The sequence below is a fragment of the Panthera uncia genome, chromosome A2, assembly GCF_023721935.1.
Source record: "Panthera uncia isolate 11264 chromosome A2, Puncia_PCG_1.0, whole genome shotgun sequence".
Classification (NCBI taxonomy): Eukaryota; Metazoa; Chordata; class Mammalia; order Carnivora; family Felidae; genus Panthera; species Panthera uncia.
In genome coordinates, this window is record NC_064816.1 from 113833438 (window position 1) to 113853498 (window position 20061).

Consider the following 20061-nt stretch of genomic DNA (forward strand, 5'->3'; position numbering starts at 1 on the left):
AATAAACAACTGTAGGAGTGTTCTCCATCCAGGAATAACTCAGGGCATTAAGGTTTGCGGTCTTTTGTCTACAGTGCAGCAAGAAGTGTAATGAAAACAAAAACACCAACACATAAAAAATACAATTTATGCTCTTTTATCAAGCGAAGAAAAAGTTGGTTAACGTTTGAAAAGGGAGCAGTAATGTAAATTTATTGACAATTTTATTGTAATAATTAGATGTTTACACAGTCTGGACATTGTGGCTAAATCACTTCTAGCATGTTTATTTGCAAGGAGCTGTTTTCTGGGTACTGCTGCAGGTTCATTAAGAAGACAGACTGTATTCAGATTCAAAGAAACAACCACCTCCCCTTCTCCCCTTCTCTGTTTTATATTTACCAAAAAAAAAAAAAAAAAAAAAGAAAAAAAGAAAAAAAAAAGGGCTACAAATAATGAAGTAAAATATAGAATTCCCTTCATAAAGAAAACAACTTCCCTCGTGGCCCTGAAATAGCTCGAAAATAAATCTTGTATTGAATATCTTAATGCAAAGCATTAGAGAGACCACCTTTAATGACTACAACTAGCCTTTAATACCTAGTATGTAAATGGCAATCTGGTTTTGACTAAGAATAAATTATAGCCCAGTATTAGGGAAGCTCTCCCCTTGCCTTTTTCTTCAAAACACAAAACAAAACAAAACAAAACCCAGTATTTATTTTAGGCGAGAGGCTTCTCCTCTCAATATGTTTTAAATGAGAAAACCTCGTTAAGGGAGAAATATTTCTTTTAAAGGAGTCTCAAATCAGATTAATGGATTAAAATTGCACATTTGAATACTTTTACTAAATTTAAAATCTCTACGTGGCTCTCGCCCGTTAATTTTTTGTGCTTCTGTACTGATCTCAAACGTGTTGCTCTAATACGGTGCTCGTAATTTTCAAACCGAGCTCAAATGGAAATGACAGATCTTCAGTTAGGCAAAAATAGCAATGAAGTACCAGGAAAATAAATTGTGAACAAAATAATCTTTAGAAAAGGTAGGAAATGAGAATGATTTTATAGCATGATACGAATCCAATAACCAAAGCATATTCGGGGCAATTCTATCAATTTTTAAATTTTAAAAACTGTTTAAAAACTTAGCACTAAATGCTAAGCTATAATGTGTTGCCAGCCTTAGTATACTTCCATTAGAATTAAGTAGTAATCAATACACACTATTTATTGCTATCCGCCACAGCACCAGAAGCAGCAAAGGACGGTGTGCTAGCAAGTAAAAATTCTCTATTATAATTATTTAGGAAGAGGAGGAAGAGTTTTCAGAATGATCTGACTTATTTTAATCACAATTACCACAGTTCATTGTATGCCCAACTCTTTTCCTTGACCAAAATAGTCATGAAAATGCATCATCACAGGAATACTTTCCCAGTAAAGCTTATGATGATAAGAGAAGCATTTATTTTAGAAAGCAGATAGGAACAGGTATACAATGTGACTATTTTTAAAGTTAATGGAATTGAATAATGGTTCAAAGTAATCAAGGAATCACATTGTAGAGCACTATCTTAAAGAGAAGTGCTAAAAATTAATTCTATGCTATAATGGCATTATTGGATATGTTGCTGGAATTCTATACTGCATAACATTATACATTATCACCGCTAGGCTAAAAAAATGGAATCTTCTCTGACGCTGTATGATAACAAATATATTTAATAATCTTAAATAAACTCAAACTTACTTTGATATCTACACTTCTAAGTAATTCAAGATAAGAGAAATGAATTTTTAAAAAATCAGATCATGAAAGCCATTATTATTTGAAGGAATATGCTCAATTTTTTAGATAATTTAAATTATTTAAGAGTCCTTTGCATTTTTTATTAGCTTTGCCTAAAGTTATAACATTAAAGCATTAAGGTTACATGTAATAAGATTCCAGTTTGCCCTGATCTCCAGTCCCATATTTTCACAAACTCCACCCTGAGACTAGTGCTACTCTACAAGCCTAATTTGATCAAACCGGATGGTCTCATTCCTAGATATGCACCTGAAGAAAATGTTTAACTCCAAAGTGCGTATTCACAGGTGAACAATCAATGCTACCCCATCTGGAAGACACGGTTCATAAAGAGAGTAGGTATTGGTCAAAAGGAACCTGTACCAAAATGTTCCTTAGAGTATTTGTTACAAAACAATATTCAAAGGCTAAGTTAAGTCCAACCAACTATGAACAACACACACCTAAAACCCATTATTCAGATTAATGGTTTTTTAATACCAAAAGAAAAGTTTAGTTTGAAATTTTCCAGATGGAAGTTAACATCTCTGTTATTGAAACCCCGATTAACAGAAAGTAACCATAGCTTGGACAAACAGTGGCTTGATTCAAAAAATGCATTTAGGATTACAGGAGAATTCAATCCCAAACTCCCTGAGGATGGTTCGCGTTAATTCTCTCCGTAAAATAATAAAAGCAGCTGCCCACGAACATTATCCCAAACAGCAGCACAGCCAGGGCTGAGTGCTACAATTGTTTCCCCTCATTTGCTTTTGGTGGGAAGGAGACATTTTTATTTTGACCCATTGCTTCATTTCAGTTCTCATACCTCCAACACAGGAAAGCCCTATTTAACGCTGTCATTGGTCTGTCAAGTCACCTCCAAATATAACCTCACTTGAGCCCAACTACACCCTGGGAGGAAGAAAGAACAGTGCTGCTGGTATTTGCAGGCGAGGAAACTTATTCTAGGGCACAGTGCATTCGAGAACCGAAACTAGAATTTTGACCCCGATTCTAATGGTCTTCCTACTACCCATGCTCGGCTGGTGCAACTCTGTCCCCAACTGAAAGAAAAGAGTCTTTTTGCCTCTAATTTTTTTTAATGCTTATTTATTTTTGAGAGAGAGAGAGAGAGAGAACGAAGAAGGGGCAGAGAGAGAGGTAGACACAGAATCAGAAGCAGGTTCCAGGCTCCAAGCTGTCAGCAGAGACCAATGAGGGGCTCGAACTCACAGACCGCGAGATCACGACCCGAGTCGAAGTTGGACACTTAACGAACTCAGCCACCCAGGCGCCCCAGAGTCTTTTTCCCTAAAGGGGTAGGGGGCCACTCGGCTTTCTGAACGATGTTTTACCATAACTGGCAGCAACTCTAAAAGACAGTCACATCATTCACACACCTAATATTTTGGTTTTGGTTCCCCACACTTAATTTAATTCAGTAGGTACAAGCATTCCAGAAATCAATCTTTTCGTCTGAACCAATACTGAAACCCTCTCGCCTACCTTCCCAACTGTACACTTTAAAAAATTAGATAGAAAGATAGAGAGATTCATTCCAGGGTGTGTGTTACTCCCAGCTTATATTCAAGATAGTCTTCTAGGTTCAGATTTAACAAAATCAGAGAGCCTTTTTTTTTTTAAATGACTTAGGACACTGCTAATGATTTAAACTGCTAAGGACTGCACAAAGGTAAGGCTACCTGGGGCTGTTCTCCTTCCCTGAGTTTATGTCCTGTCTATTTTATTTAGACCCTGAGTTTTCTTGGAAAAGACTGCGACAATGCTGTTTGAAATGCCCCTAGCACACTGTTGGCACTTAAATGTAATTATTCAAAATGGAATCATTTAATTAGATAGGAAGAGAAATAGCAAGTCCTGAGATGATAATAAAGAATAAAGTAAATATGCTGACCGACTGATGCAAAGCAACAGATAGGAGGCAACAACACACACTCACAAGATAGCTACGTTTCAATTTCTCAATGCAGGACATACGTTAACGGGATAGACACACAGTTATATACCTTGTTTTTGCAGGTTCATGGAAAGCAGAGAACACGGCTGATATTAATCACTCCGTAGAGTGGTAAAGAATTCCACACATCATGCCTCATAGGACGGAGCTCCTTGGGAGAGTCTGAGGAAGAGGAGGAAAGTGGAGGAAGATGAACGAAGGGCGGACCACAAGGGTTTGAACTGGGAATTGGAAGTGAATCACATATCTGCCTGGATGGGACAGGTTATATTACACCAACTCGATCCACTTGGTGGGCAGCTGGCGAGCAAGACAATGCAAAGTCCATTGCTCCCTGTCCTGAGTACTAGGCATGGAAACATTTCAGAGTAGCCGATACAATGAAATACCCCTTGGAAACTGAACTTCAGTTCACCTTCTTTTGGGCTACGAGACAGCCAATGGTGCAGGATGTACTCGACTATAAAAGGGCTCAATTTTACCCCTCCTCTGGCGAAACCACAAAGCCCTAAAACGGATGTTAGTCTTAACTTATCTCCTATTCCCCCACCCCTGCTAGCTTCCAATCCCTGACATACAAAAAGGTGTTTTGTTTTTTTTTTCTTTTTCTTTCAAAGCATTTGTTCAAACAACAAAACAGAAGACTTTATGGAGCCCTGTACAAGGTACCACGTAGGTGCCCAAGAAATAAGACCTCTTACTTAGAGTCGGAAAGACCAATAAAAGCTACAAAATTATACAAGTTTTATAATGAAGTTTGTTTATTGATTGTAAAAGGGCTGAACAGTTAATAATAATTCTTTAAACTGAAAAAAATAAAGATCCATTTACCACTCCCCCCCCCCCCCCCCCCCCCCCCCCCCCCCCCCACACACAACTAATTAAAACTACTTAACTGTTTGAGACAGAAGCAGCCACTTTAAAGACTTTTCTAAGGCTTTCCTGGCTGGTCAGTTGCCTTGGGCATTTCTTTTGGAGAGGCAGAGAGGATGAGAAAAAGTCGTTAGAGGCACGTCCCTTTGGCCTGGTGTCCTCTCTCAGCTCTCTGCTGCCTTGACTATTTTCAGCCAGACTGGAAGTTCAAGGATAGAAATATTCCTGTGTTAAAGTTTCTCCTTCATTGTGGATTAGCTGCTTCAGATTTGATACAGTCACCATGGGCTGCTTCGACTACTAAATGAGGCAAATTCTGCTGTCTGATGATCAATTCTTGAACTTTTCACATGCTCCAGACTACTTCATAAGAATGGTGCCATCGCCAGTAGTCAATATGCTTTTATTGAGTGCCTACTATATGCTAGAATTATGCATTTGGTTTGAATTTGTCACAGTACTGGGAAGCAGAATGTTGCTGCATTTAAGGGAGGGAGGCCGGGAACTTCCTACTCTGGACGTTGGGACAAATTACTTATGCTCAGTTTCCTAATCAGGAAAATGGGAATAAACAACAGATCTTACCTCATAGCGTTGCTAGAAGGGTTCAATGCAAAGTACAGAGCAAGACAAATAGTAAACAGTTACTGCTGGCTATTGTTATTGCTCGTCAAATTGTTATTACTTCGACATGATAGTTAAAGAGCACGAGGTTTGCTAAATGGGCTCCAGAGAGGGCTGGGAAGAGGGGGCAGCATATGGCAATCTGCTCGTTTGTTGGAACTTTCTCCTCCTTTTATGTAGTCATTTTTAAATTTTTTTAAATGTCTGCTTATTTTTGAGAGAGAAAGACAGAGCGTGAGCGAGGGAGAGGCAGAGACAGAGGGAGACACAGAATCGGAAGCAGGCTCCAGGCTCTGGGCTGTCAGCCCGGAGCCCGATGATGCGGGGCTCAGACCCGCCAACTGTGAGATCACGACCTGAGCCGAAGTCGGATGCTTAACCGACTGAGCCACCCAGGCGCCCCTAAAGCTGTCAATTTTAATTGGGGTACGTTGCTGTCAGGAATTTTCTCCTCGGAGAAAAGGACACTTGGTGCAAACTGCCGCTTAAGCTACCAAATGGCACCTGCTTTCGCGCTAGCAGGAGTGATATCTTTATATTACGAAGTTGAGGCCAATAAACAGAAAGTAGACGAGTGCTGTTCTCTGTTACCTCTCTGAGTAATGGACATTGAAAAAAGTGAAAAGGGAGAAGAGAGTAACCTAGGAAAACACTTTCCAAAGTTTCGGTGTCAAGAAAAGCGCCTAAGGAATGGGCATTTGAGGGGCCCCTGGGTGGCTCAGTTGGTTAAGTGTCCAACTCTCGGTTTCGGCTCAGGTCACGATCTCACGGGTTCAAGTCCCACGTTGGGCCCTGTGCTGACAGTGTGGAGCCTGCTTGGGATTGTCTCTCTCTCTTTAAATAAATAAACAAACAAACAAACAAATAAATAAATAAATAAATAAATAAATAAATAAATATAAAAGAAGTGGGCATTTGAGACGATTTCTATTTTCACCTTTGCCAATATTCACAAGTTGACTTGCTGAGCTTCCCGCCTCCTTCCCACCATCACAGACCTAACCTGGGCACTGGTATGACTAAGGCTACTTTCCACATTTATGGTTCCTTTCATCTCGGGGAGTCAAAGCATTCCAGTTGACATAATAATACAAGAAATAGGGAGTAAAGGTTAAAAAAAAAAAAAAAAAAGAAGACCAGGAAAATAAGTTGTGGTTGGATTGGGCAACCACAGTGCAACTTCCCGCTTTCCGAAATTCCTTTTTGATCCATTCAAGGCCACAGCTTCCAAGGTCAGAAGGCCTCTCTGACGTCGGCCAGGTGGAATCCAAGCCAGCTGCCATTCGGAATGTAATGGAAAGTGAAACTAGATCACTTGCCCCACGCTGTCTGGGTCGGCTGTGCCTTCTTGAAAAGAGTTACGACGAACAGCAAAGGCAGGCAGGAAACCTCTGAAGACGAGCGGCCACACTCAACTTTGTTTTTTACCATCTCCCTCAATTCTGTTGCCACCGATCAAATCCAGTCCACTTGTTGATGGTGTTATGGGGACAGTGAAACTACTTTTAAAGACTCAGTAAAAGGGACTGATCTTTTGATGGGGAGAATGTTGTCGGTCAGAAAGCTGAGGTATTAACTCATGGAGGCATTTTCTCTACTAGGTGGAGAAGTCAGGCTCTTTTCTTCTTAACTCTCAAGTCTTGAGAGAACGGTAGGTTGCCAAATCAGTTAATTAACAAATATTTACTGGACACACACCATATACTCTGAAGTACCATGCTGGCAATAAATCCTGGGTTTGTGTCCAACTAATGATAGAGCAGATTCTACTAGGGAAAAAAAGAAAAAGCTCTTCAAACCTGGCGTTAATGAAATGCCATTCCATGTTACTGTGACCATATAATTTTCTGAGTAGTTACCTCATCCCTGCAAAATGTTATACAATCAGGGGTTCTAACGGCTATTCTAGAACTCAGCTAGAAGGTGGTGACCGGTATATGTAGGCTGAAGCTGCGGATGTCTAGACATTCCTTGTTCCCACATCAGAGCATAAACTGTTTAAATTACGCATTTGAGTGTAGGTTAAGTTGGTAGAAAGATACTTTAATAATACACTATTTATTTGTTTCTCTGTATTTTGGAATACTCGGGATTTGAGTCACAAACTAAGCCATTTTAACAAATGTTTTTATGTAATGGATATTAATTATATCCCTTCGACCTCTGAGTCAAGTTTTCTATGGCTTGACCATGTTTTAATCTCTAACACCTCCTTCTTTACCCTGTAGACTGCTTTTCAATAGTCTCGCCTCTCTCGAACTCAAGAGACGTAAAAGTGATTTCTATACAGATTGTGTCTATAATTCTATTCAACTGAAATACAAACAACCGATTTATCCAAAATTTAGAGGCACTCTTTCTTGAGTTAGAAATTTTTACAACACTTTGCTCGGTCTCACTGGTGAAGTTCAAACTTTTAGACCACCACGTATGCTAAGGTCAGTTTCCCTATGGTGGCTGAACTGCAATTCTGGATCTCTACTATAGAACTCAGTTCTGGGTTCTGCATTTAATCATGACCCTGGAAGGTACCAGCCTCTATGACGTGAACAGCAATAGTTTAGGCAGGAGAAATTACAGGAAATTAGAAATCATTCGAACTATGGGGGAATCTTAACTGGAAACATTTTAGAAACAACTGAATGAAATCTCCACTCTTCATCCTATCTCCACACTGATAGCAATCCACCTCCCACATGCATAGATTTCACTTACAGATGGCTGAAAAGTAATTTTCTATGGTCCTACGATACTTTATGTAATTATCTGTAATTAAATGAACACAAGGTAAAAATAGTCAACTGAAAATAATATAAAGTATTCAGAACAATTACGAGGCTAAGCAACGTTTTTCATAAGAGAAAGGGTCACATGCAACAAAGTGGCAAAAACAGAATGGAGTGAGCTGTGGTTAAGTGTAAATCCTATAGCAATGAAAGTCATTTGTATTATCCTTACTTCTTTGAATAAATTCAGATGACAGCTCTATTTCATTTCTTCATTCAGTTTGGAGGCCAGATGGCATTAGAATCATTTACTTCACCTTGTTGTGCTTAATTACTACAATCAACACACTATTTTCCAAATTAATCATAACAAAGTAATTTCATTAGTAACACAGCAGGCTGTTGAATTATTAGCATCATAACAGTTTGCAAACAATTAAACTTTATTTGAACCTTAAAAATTTGCAGAGTGGAACATTATTGTAAGATCTAATGGCAATAGAGTACAAATTCAGTACAGAGCAAATAATCAAGCAAAATGCTATATAAAATATGACTTACAATCACCTTTGAAAAAAATTAGCTCTCTAACTGTTCATAGAAAAACAAATAAAAGCTAAGCAAACATAATGAGAACATAGCAATTAGCATATTTTCTAACAAGCCATGTTGTTTAAATTCACATTAATGATATTATTATGATCTTGAAGAGAGTGTGATATATTGTCAAGGGTGTAAAGAAAACTTTCTCCCTGGTAGTATACAAATGATTTTGCCAAATGAATACAAAGGAGTCATGCATTGAAAGTAATGATTATTTTTCTTATCACTCTAATTTGAAATCTTTCGTTTCCCTTCCTGTCTCCCACCTATATTCAAGTTAAACAAGAACAAAGGCCAGAGCAGCTCTGGACAGAAGTTAACACTTTATTTCTGTATTGTCACCATTCACAGAGACTATCCAGCTTGGAATTGTTGGTCATCAGTTGGCAAAGGACTCCCTCTCCTGGATTAACTGTAAAAGGAGGCAAAACTCTTTTACATGCTTTACACGCAGCTCCAGTTTGTGCCCGAGTGGGGGAGGGGCTGCCCAGTGCTTTGGTATGTGATGAAAAGCTGCTGCCACCTACTGGCCGAGCAGGAAAATCTTCCTTTCAACCAGAAGCATGAAACCTGTATCCATTACCAAAATTACATTTTCAGGGGAGACCCACGACTGCTTTTGTTTTTCGTCTCTCAGGCTTTGAAAAGCAGACCACTAAATTTGTCTCCAGTTGTCTCATCTATGCTGAGATGATTTCAACCTGCTCCAACGGGTCTCTATTAGGAACAGATTGACGAGTGCACAAATTCATTTCCGAAAGCTTTAACTTGACAATGTCTAATTTATGTAAACTGGACTTGACCCGCAATCCCTAAAACTAAAAGATATACTTCATCCCATTTGAAATCTAATGATCACAGTATTGAGAAGATAACGTTAAATGTAAGCTCTGAAATACTGCTTATAAATAGTTTTATATAAATAAAGGGGGGTTTCAACTCATTCATGGTTAGCATTTTTACCTTTATAAAACAAACATCTGAAAAGTTCAACAAAGGTGGTAGCCCCCAATCAATGATTCAAAATTACATGAGTCTATCCACATCAAATAATTATCCAATCAGCAGGGCATTTTGATATGTATCAAGGCCACACTGCTACCTTGGTGGCATTGAAAATAATACCCTTGATTTCAAATATACACGGAAAGGTGATGTAATCGTTCCACAAATCTTGCTTTGGCCGCACAACACAGACCTCCAGTGTCGGCTAACCCTACCTTTCCACTCGCCTGTTGGTACGTGTTCCCACCACGATTTCTATGCTCTCCTCTCTGAGCCCTTCCTTTTCTATTCACTGCTCTGAGAAGTGTAAAGGAGACTCAGATCTGGGGTTCTACTGTTCTGTGCTGGGACTTTAACAGCACAGCAGTGATCGGGCAGGATAAGGCAGTGCTCCGTTAGGTCTCCTTACTTTGAAACTGCATACGGAGACTCTTTAGGCCATTGTATTACACAGAATGGGCTTTCTTATGAATTTTTTATTTTATTCCATGTAAATACAGAACGGTGGTGGAAAACGTTGGCAAGTCCATCATCTAATCAGGATGTTTGTTACTGAGAAAGGGCTCGGCATGGACCGTGGTTCTGGTCTGCATGTGTCACAGGTGTCCGTGCACTGCCATCGGGAAGCCTGTCATCTTTTCTTTCTTGTGGCTATATTTAACACGAAGGAAACTTACCAATCAGTAAGATTCTTTCATGAAAATATGTTACTACTGTGTGAAAGATAAGTACTAAGATGGTTATCAAAGCCACATTCTTTAGATAGCATCTACCAGAAGTTGGCATGATATACTCAATTCAAATTTCTATGAAATTACGTATTATACTCTAAAATATAATTGACATCCAACACAAAGAGAAATTACAACTCATAATGAAAGTAGCAGGGAGTGTGCAGTACATAGAAAATTATGCTGAATTCTTCACAAAAATCAAATGAGTAAATAAAAACTACATTTATTTCTTAGCAGAATAGCAACAGGTACAAGTTTCCTGCCTGCATCTAATTTACATTAATATTCTTTATTTAATTTCACATCAGAGGAATATTATAATGAATGCATAAAATAACAGTTAAAGACAAACGTTCAAGAAAACACAAAAAGGTTATGAGCTGCCACGCAGGCTTTCAAGATGATTCTAAATCCAAAGCATTTACTGACTAGCAGAAGAATCTTCCTTTTCTGCAGGCAGAAAGGGAAAGTTGCAGCTTAATTTTTTTCTTCAGTTGAAATGTTGATTTTTCCTGCTTAGAAAAAAAATTACATTTTTAGCCAAGGAAAAATGAACATTTTGTCAATTCAGCTCCTCAGAAAGGCCGTAAAAAGTGACACTTTACTAAAGAGGAGAAGGTTTGGGAAAACATCCAGTTGTTAGCAAAGGGACTTTCTCTAAATAAATCTATTTCCAAAGTAAATTCTATGAAGTTATTTAAAAATTAAACCAGATTAAAAAAAAAAAAAAAGATGATGATGATGATGGGGGAAGCATGATCTTGGTGCTATCAGAAAACTACAAAGACTTTTTAAAAGGCAAAGACTCATAATGCAGAGACCAAGAGAACATATGAGCTATTACAGAATATTGGATTAAAATGTACTTACCCAGGACTCTCAAATATCATACATCTCCATTATGTAGGCTTTCGGCACCAAGCCAATGGCTCCCTTCATTTCTCCTACCCACCAGCCATATCTATTGTATTCCTAATTGAAAACAATATGCAATATTAACCTTTAGACTGGTATAAGTACAATGTCGTTTATATGCAACTTCTTAGAAATGTTATTTCTTTTTATAAAGTTACAAGAGCTTGAGCTGCAAATTGAAACATTTTAATCTTTTTGTTTGTTTGTTTCTGGACACTTAAAAATGCTGTTAGGCAAAGATTTAAATTAATGCGTAAGACAAAGCCTGTTTATGACTCCATATAGAACACAGAAACAGTCACTTGGGATAAGAACTTAGCAAATGAAACTACATGAGGAAGTCAGTTCCCTGGGCCCATTTCCCTTCTCCCCCCCCCCCCCCCCACACACACAGACACACACACAGACGCATGCACGCACAGGCAAGCACACTCGTGGTCTGGGAGACAACTTTTCTACGCAAACACCAGCTCTAGATGCTACAGGGTTATAGCCAAGATCCTTAGGATACTATCTTTGCCTTCAAGAAGCTTATCATCTAGCAAGGAAAGAATTACTTTTTCACAATAAACTAATTCCTACTAAACTCATATGACTAAAGATCATTTAGAATGTAGAGCTACGCCTCCTAAGAAAAATCTAATACGTGTGTATAGACATTTTAAACAGACAAATGAAAGAATAAGAAAACACTAATAATATCCGCAAATATTTGTTTTACAAAATAATTTTTAAAGGCTCCTTTTAAAAAGCTTCCCTAAGGCATTTATTATTGCTTTCAACTAATCATAAACTTCATTAGATAAAGGATGGGTGGCAGGAATTTAAAGGTGGTGTTAGGAGTCACCCTTACAGTAGAAGATCAATAAGAAATAAAGGATCTCAAGTTATAAAGGCAAAATATTCATCTAGCTGTAAAAAAAGAGTGATTGATGAGTCACTTCTGCGTTTACTTTGCAACGTGAGATAAACCTGTACCTGCGTTTCTCCCCTTTGCCTCCACTGACAGATACGACACTGCTTTAAGCATTACGAACACTCTGTAACTGGTCTCATATGTCTGCCAGATTGACTAATGTATTTTTATCTCAAATTTATTTATGTTTAGTGAGATACAAACAAAGTAAAATGAATTACAAGTTTCAAGAATAATATCTTCCAAAAGCAATACTCGGCAAAAGCATTGTAGGACCCAAATTTAATTTTTCATGGAAGATAAATTTTTAAAATCAATCCCCAAAGTAATTCAATAGGCTATGATTTTCCAACATCTGAGTCCTAGATAAATGTGCATATGCATATTGAGTTACAGGTGGGGAGGGAATATTCAGACTAGCACAGACTTCACATTTGTATTGATTAGCATGCTATTGACCAGCTGAAAGGAAAATCATACAATTCTTCAATACAAATGTAAAAACATTAGCATGTGTGTATTGATAATGTGGTCTATCGATAGAACACAGGATTAAAACCTCTATGTGCTTTTTAAACGGTGGGTTGTACAAGAATTAGGTTTATTGGAAGAAAAAGGTGGAAGGAAAATATGAGATGGGGGGGTAAGGCTAACCCTGTACTTATTCTCAAGAGGGCACAGCTCTGGTTAATGAAGACGGAGGGCTCAAGGTTTTAAGTTTAAAAGTTCAACGATAGTGTGAATTTAGTGGATAAAACTATCTAAAAGCAATGAAAATAGTCTGATGCCCGAACTTAGTGATAATGACTATAATCTACATGGGATATATTTATCAGAAGAAAACACCAACTTACTGAAAGCTATGATTAGCAACCATTATATCTTAATAGGAACCTAATAAAACTGCCCTTTTCAATTTTTAAGGCAATGAATACAATTAGAGCCTAATGCTTAACAAAACAAATGTATTTAACCTTCCAGAGGCAAAAGGCCTACACTGCAAGATTTCAAAGTGGATGGTTAACAGGGTAGGTCTGACTACGAAAGCTCTTACCCAATGTCAATGTAAGACTTTAAAAAAAAAAAAAAAAAAAAAATTGAATGTTTGTAAAGAGCAAGGGAACCAGCGCCCCCAACAGGCAGACAGAGAACATATTCAATGAGAGGGCATATTAAGACCCAAATCGGCTTTCAGAGACTAGTACTCAATCTGGGCTTCCAGGTTTAAATTCAAATACAAACAAGAATGCTCATATCATTTTATAATATTCCACGTTGGTTATAATCTGTACCCTCAATTGAGGGCATATCATCATTCTCAAAAAGCTCACTCACATCCAAAGTTAAGAAAATGGATTTCCAATGAATCATTTCACCAAAGGACCAATGACACACTTCACACTTGAGAGAATTCTGCCTGATGGTCACTGGTCAGATTCATTAAATAGAAAGTACCCTTGAAAACAGGGGGGAGGGGCTTATGCAGCTGCAAACAAATCCCTTACAAGTAACATTCTAGGAAAAAATAAAGTTTCAGACTCAAATTATCTTAAATGCTTCACTTAATTTAAAACAATTCAAAAGCATATGAAATTTGCTCATAAAAGTTTTCTAAACTATCACAGGTTTAAATCAGAAAAGGGTAAAAATAAAAAACCAGAACGTTCGTTACTTTACTTTGTAGAGGATTCCACAGAACACTCCTGTGTGGAATTAAGAGGCAAGATAAAATACAGTGAGGTAAAAATCTAGGAGGCAAATTTATGGATTTACACTGTGGCCATTAGAGTATGTCGACAAGATTGCAAACACAGAAGCTTTTACTTTTATCATTACCATCCTCTGTATGAGCCTCTTGAGCAACATGAATCCCAATTAAACCATTTGCAGCCTATAAATTGGAAAGAAGATGCTTTGGAGTACGGTATTCTAAACTTGAGCCTCAAGATTCAGTATCCTACGAGCTTTCCTTCTGAAGAAGCAGATCTGCCTCTCTGCCTCCCCTGTTTGCCGCTCCCAAATAAATGTGATTACAAATGATGTATTACTTACAGTGGAAAGAATGCAATCCAGACAATGTTGTCTTACCGTCCACGTGCTAATTATAGTATTGTTCTAAAAGTCGCGGGTGGGTCGTTAAAAAAAAAAAAAAAAGATCAACAACCCTCAAACCTTATCTTGTTATTAAACAACAAAAAAGAAAGAGACAAACAACCACTCCAGGCTGCCATCTAAATCTCTGAAAGGTTAGGAAGCATCATGCCACCTTTATGGCACACGAGGTCTCAGGTACGAGAAGGTATGCCATCTGGTATCCCTCACCCTACTCGGCTCTTAACATCAACTGAAATGCTAACATAGGCAAGTGGCTGTGCTTCAGGAGGACTGATAAAATAATGAAGAGTCCTTTAATCTACAGGAAACCATTCCAGTCAATTTATAAGAAATATTGCATCCCTTTGTAGGACGTAATTATTTTCTATTAATCATGTGCTATAAAGCTACATTATGCGGTTATTCTGTTATCACTAGAAAGAGGCCTGCAGTCAGCTTCTGACAATGTTAGGTAATTACTAACACAAAGCTTCTTTCTCCTCCCGTACTAATGCTATCAAGATCCAGAGGTGTGGCGATGCTTACTGTATAAAAATAGTACTCAAAAGAAATTCAGTATCTGCAAAATGGATGGCTTCCAGGCAAAATGCAACGTGGCAGGCGAGGAAGCAAAAAAAGCCAAACTTGCCCAATAACCCGGGAAGATAATCGTAAAGCGGCACTGCCCAGTTGTGCTCTCACCCCTGTTTTCCATTTTCACGCCGTTGAAATAGTTTTTTATTTGTTTTGTTTTGTAGTAAAATGTGAGGCTTCGACTAATAGTTGTTAAGCAACAAACAAAGCGATTATGTAATAAGCAGGGGGAGAGGGCTCGTTTTGATCATGTGAAACCGACTGTACCTGACATGACAGCCGCCATATGCCCATGTTTACTCATTCGCTAAATCTTCGCTCTCTGCCTGTTGATTATCTTACACTTAAATACTTAAATAAGGCCCCAGCGTTCACTTAAATCCTTCTCAGCACCATGATTCTCATTTCTCAAGTATGTTCATCCGCTTTCTGCAAACCATGAGGTGAAAGAATGTCACCTTAACAGAAACTTGAGACACTAATAAGATTCTGTGATGCACTCCCCCTTCCAGACACTAGTTACCAATCTGTTTGAATGCAACGGGTGAAAGACTGTGCGTGTGTCCTGTCTCCCAAACATACATCTGTGCTTCGAAACATACTAGCCTTTTGCAGAAATGAAGTTAATTTTATTCACAAATGTAAAATGCATCGGGTTTCAGAGCCCGTGGGCTTCACTGCTGTTTTCCAACTGTTCACTGTGATAGTCTCGATTTTTCATGAACATTGTAGTAATATGAAAACCAGATACCCATGCAAAATACAGAATTACTTTCTTCAAGGGTACCTGTTGGATCTGTTCCTTTTTACTATCTCCAGTTAGAAACTTTGTAAGAATCCCTTCATTTCTCCTACATCCATCATTTCATCCCTTAAAGTGCACAACAGGAACCTGACAACCTCAGTGTTTCACTATTATTATCTACACATGAACTCCTTGAATCTTCATCTCCTAAACTGATAAATGAGGAAACTGACACTAACACTCTCTAAGGTCCTCCGTGATGCCTGAACACCACCCTCCGTGAACCTGCTTTAAGACACCAAGTCTCTTAGTGCCTTATGGAAATCAACCTCATTACTTTATAATTCACTATGCAGGTGTGACTTTGAATTACGCTAATTTCAAGAATTACTATTTTTTTTTTTCCTCCCTGCACTGTGCACTCCATTTTTAAAGCAGGAGAGATACAGGACAAGCAAAGGAGCTGATAGTAGGAATTCAATTCTTACAACAAATTTTAGTTTATATTCCAGAGTGTCAAGACTCATTTAATTCAAGTTTCTACACAGTCCACATTCACAATACCACACAGTAAAAACTGCTATTCAGACTGATGAGCCAAAGATACTGGTAGGCAAAGAAAAGGTCAAATCATATTCGGTAGGAAGTGGCCTTGGTACCCAGTGTATTTCACCGACCTGTACAAGACTGTTAAGTGTTCTCCAGCTTACCCACCTGTCTCTATTCCAACTGTCGCCACTCTGGTTCAGACCTTCATCACCTCACCCTGGGTTACTGCATCAACTCTGCCTCTCTGTTCTTCCCAGAAACTGCCTTGGTCAGTTTCAAGAACTGCCCGGAAACTCACACCAGCTCCCCGCGGTAACTGCAAACTCCTCAGCTCTGCTCCCTCCTGCCCTGCTGGCAATAGTCTCTCACTGCTCCGGTCCACACAGTCCAACCTTCCACCCATTCCTGCTTCTGCACGCGGTGCTCTCCTCCCCAGGGAACGTCTCCCCTTCCTCACCCAAATCCTAATCAGCAACCAACACCCAACTCAAGTTACCTAGCTGTCGTGATTTTTTCTCCAAATTATTTAATCCACGCTTACGTCTCTCATTCCAAGCTGAGCATTTATTCCTCATTTTATGTACTTTAGGTCTGTTCCTTCAACTAAAATAAAGTACAGACTCACTGAGATCACGGCAATATCTTACTTGATCTGTCTGCCCCACAATGTATAAAAGATGTTCAATAAATACGGACTGGATGATGCCACACTCATTTTGGATGATGCACGAGTCGACAATCCTAGACATCTTCCTAAGAAGTGTGATTTCCAATAGGTCTATCTCTTCCTTTGTGTATTTTAGATATACTTGAAGAATTTTAGTAATGACTAAACAAACTTTTGTTCTGAAGTGCATTCAGCTTCTCAGTCTGAAGTATGTCGTTCCTACTTGTGGCTGGCTGCTGTCCACCCCGTTTTCCAATGAGCTGTACAGGAGACCTTATCTAAAGAGTTTAGATTCCACCTGTAGAAAGAAAGAGATCTGTCCCCCTGCTGAACTGGGACCAGGTAATTCCAGTTCTATGAAGAAACAAATTGAGTTGAATGTATTGTATGTATGGAAGAGGTTAAGACAGAACCCTGTAAAGACAGAAACAGTGTGGCAGGTGTAAAGGAAAATCTACTGGGTTTTAGGTCCTGATTATTCTTGTGACGATCTTCCCAGAATTTCCAGAGTCTCACCCCCTAGCTCTTTTACTAATTAGGTATGGAACCTTGGGCCATCCTCAAGTTTTTTAGGGATGATTTTTTGGGTTTATATTTATGGCACTCTCGGAGACTCCACAATAATCCAGTTATGTACTTAACATAAATCAAGAAGTCTAATGGTGACACATTTGGACCCTCACAGAACTGCCTTTATGAAGTGTGTTGTCATATTTACTCTAAAATTTTTTGTTGAGGGTATTATCTGTCACTGTTGTACTTGTCATATAAAGTTGTTAAGGTCAGATAATCAGTGAAGATTCTAGAAATTCTAGTGGAGATTTTTTTTTTTTTTTAAGTATCCAGATCTGGGAAAAGCCAAGATCCCTCCTTTTTGATTAAAAGGGGTTATTAGCTCCTTGTCTCTCCCTTTTGTAGTCTGGCTGCTGAGAAGCTCCAGGCTGTGTTGTTAGTTCAAGTGCCCAAACTCCAGTCTTTTAAGGTCTCCACAGGGGTAGTCATTTCTTCCTTGGGTCTTTTATTTATTTTCCCCAATTACACTGAGCCTTGAGATTTCCTCACCTATAAAGCAAAGCACTAGCACTAAGGTTTCCTTAACTCTATGATTCTATCATTCTAAATTGTTTTAAGAAGGTCAGGATTATTTCCTATTTTTACCTGTATTTTCACAAACACAAATAAACATATATCTGCCATACTATTAGGTATCAGGGATATAAAAATACTTAAGACACAGTGTCTGCCTCAACGAGTTCAGGGTGGAAAGAGAGAGAAATGGAAACTCCTAGTCCCCACTTAGATGTAGCAGTGTAAAAAGAGAAAACTCCAGGGTCAGACCTGCACTGATTCCAGGAGAAGGTACTTTCTAGTTGGTGTCCTTGGGTGATTCACATAACAACCTTGCTGGGCATCAGTTTCCGACTCTGGAAAATTAACACACCGTAACACCGTAGAGTTATCTTATGATCAGATGAGCGAAAGCATACCGAGTGCCTAGAACGGGTCCTTGTGGGTACGCAACGAATTCTTTTTGTTGTTGCTGTTCCCTCCCTCTCCCTTCCCACTAATGGGTATAGGAAAATGCCAGAGCAATGAAAAAAGCGTGTTGGAGTGCACTCCAAGGCAATCTGATTATGAGCGGTTCTCTACCCTGTAAGGGAATATGGCCTGTAAAGGGATGAATGGGGGAACATCTCAGAGGAGTGAATGCTGCTATATATATGTTAAGGGGGTTCCTGAGTTTTTGGGGTGGGGGAGAAGAAACGCCTAAGAGATCATGGACTTTTCAATTTAGGATTTAAAAAAAAAAATTTATCAACAAGGTGCTGTCTTTCAAGTCGTTTTGTTTTGCTTCTGACAGACCCTGGCTTATTCCGCGCAGGATTAAACCGCACAGGCCTTGCAGCCCATAGCAGCCCCTGCCACTTCCGCCCACCCTGCATCTCGGACGCCGCCTGCCGGTTTTTCCTTGACCCCTCCGGCTTATTCTGAGCCTCCCAACCTACTTTCTAGAATCACCTTCCCGCTTTCATCTGTCAACATTTTCCTGAAACGCTCCTTCCATTTGAGGTCAGAGAACACAGGGAAGGACTTGAACGTGTTGTTCCCACCTAGATAACGAGAGGAGTCCCATGAGTGGAACCAGACTGTCTCCTGAGAGAGGGGCGGGTGTGAGCAGAGCAGGTCTACCTGGCCTCACTGTGTACCCACAACACTCCCGTATCGACAGCACGGAAACTAAATGCCACCAGACCCACATAGACACGGTCACAATACAGCTACTCCTCCTCCTTCCCCAAAGGCTGGAAGACATAACCACATTTTGGGAGCTAGCTGAGCATCAACAACGTTATGTCCTATATTGAGATGTCCTAGTTATTCTTCAGCAGTTGGTTATGCTATTTGTGGCACGCGGGGGCAGATGGTCACGGAGGGAAAATGAAGACACCTGAAAAGTAACTCTGCCAGCAGAGCTCCGGAGGCCTTTCATTTTATTTCCTTTTTCTGGTAGGTTTGAAAGCCAGAAAAATCCTGGTCATGGAATCTTTACGTTTTTACAATGAGAAGCAAACGGTCAGTGACAGTCACAATTCACCAATCGCTGAAAAAAACTCAGATATAATGGGAGACAATGCTTGACCCTCCAACCAATATATACTAAAAAAAGGGGGAAAAAAAAAAGCGTCCTTACTGTACATGAGTGAACACTGTCAACCTACATTTCCTGTTTTTCACTTAATAAAAAATTTCTTAAGACGCTGCAATGCTCAAGTCACATGTGTCCTAGACCAGATAAAATAGCCCAGGACTCTTCACCCCCTTGTTTTTCTGTTAACACCAGACAAAGTAGCGTGCTTCTTTCCTGCCGAAGCATAGCTCTGCTGTCGTTAAGTCTCTAAAAATAATTTATGGCTTTAAAAGTAAGAATAGGAATGTGGTTAGCCATGTACCGATGAGCACAGATTGAAAGATAAACTAATAGACGATGTAAATCCAGAACAGCAAGTAGAGTCATATAACCAAAGAGGTATGCGGGGCAAGGGAATATGCCTATAGCCATGTAACCTGGATCCTGACATTAAAATCCTAACATCTCGCAAACATAGTTCTAGGTGAATACTGTTAACTAGGATATTATGTCCTTGTTTAAGGTGGTAATAAATGTGACATGTAACCTAGTAATGGAATCTGGCATGATTTTAAACAACCTGATTCCCTTTTTAAAAAACTAAAAAGATTTTTTTTTTTTTACTTCAAATATGATTC

General features: G+C 39.1%; 1 protein-coding gene across 6 annotated transcripts in view; it reads right to left on the minus strand.

The window, feature by feature from the left end:
- Positions 1 to 20061, minus strand: part of SKAP2 (src kinase associated phosphoprotein 2) — a 238025-nt gene that overhangs the window by 50359 nt on the left and 167605 nt on the right. For 4 of the 6 annotated variants that reach the window (XM_049641633.1, XM_049641635.1, XM_049641632.1 and 1 more), the window contains exons 12-14: positions 11185 to 11286; positions 4646 to 10829; positions 3799 to 3911 (exon numbers count right to left, since the gene is read on the minus strand). In XM_049641633.1, the coding sequence (XP_049497590.1) occupies positions 11194 to 11286 (93 nt within the window). In that variant the 3' untranslated portion in view covers positions 3799 to 3911; positions 4646 to 10829; positions 11185 to 11193. The other 2 variants (XM_049641636.1, XM_049641631.1) reach the window with 2 other exon arrangements.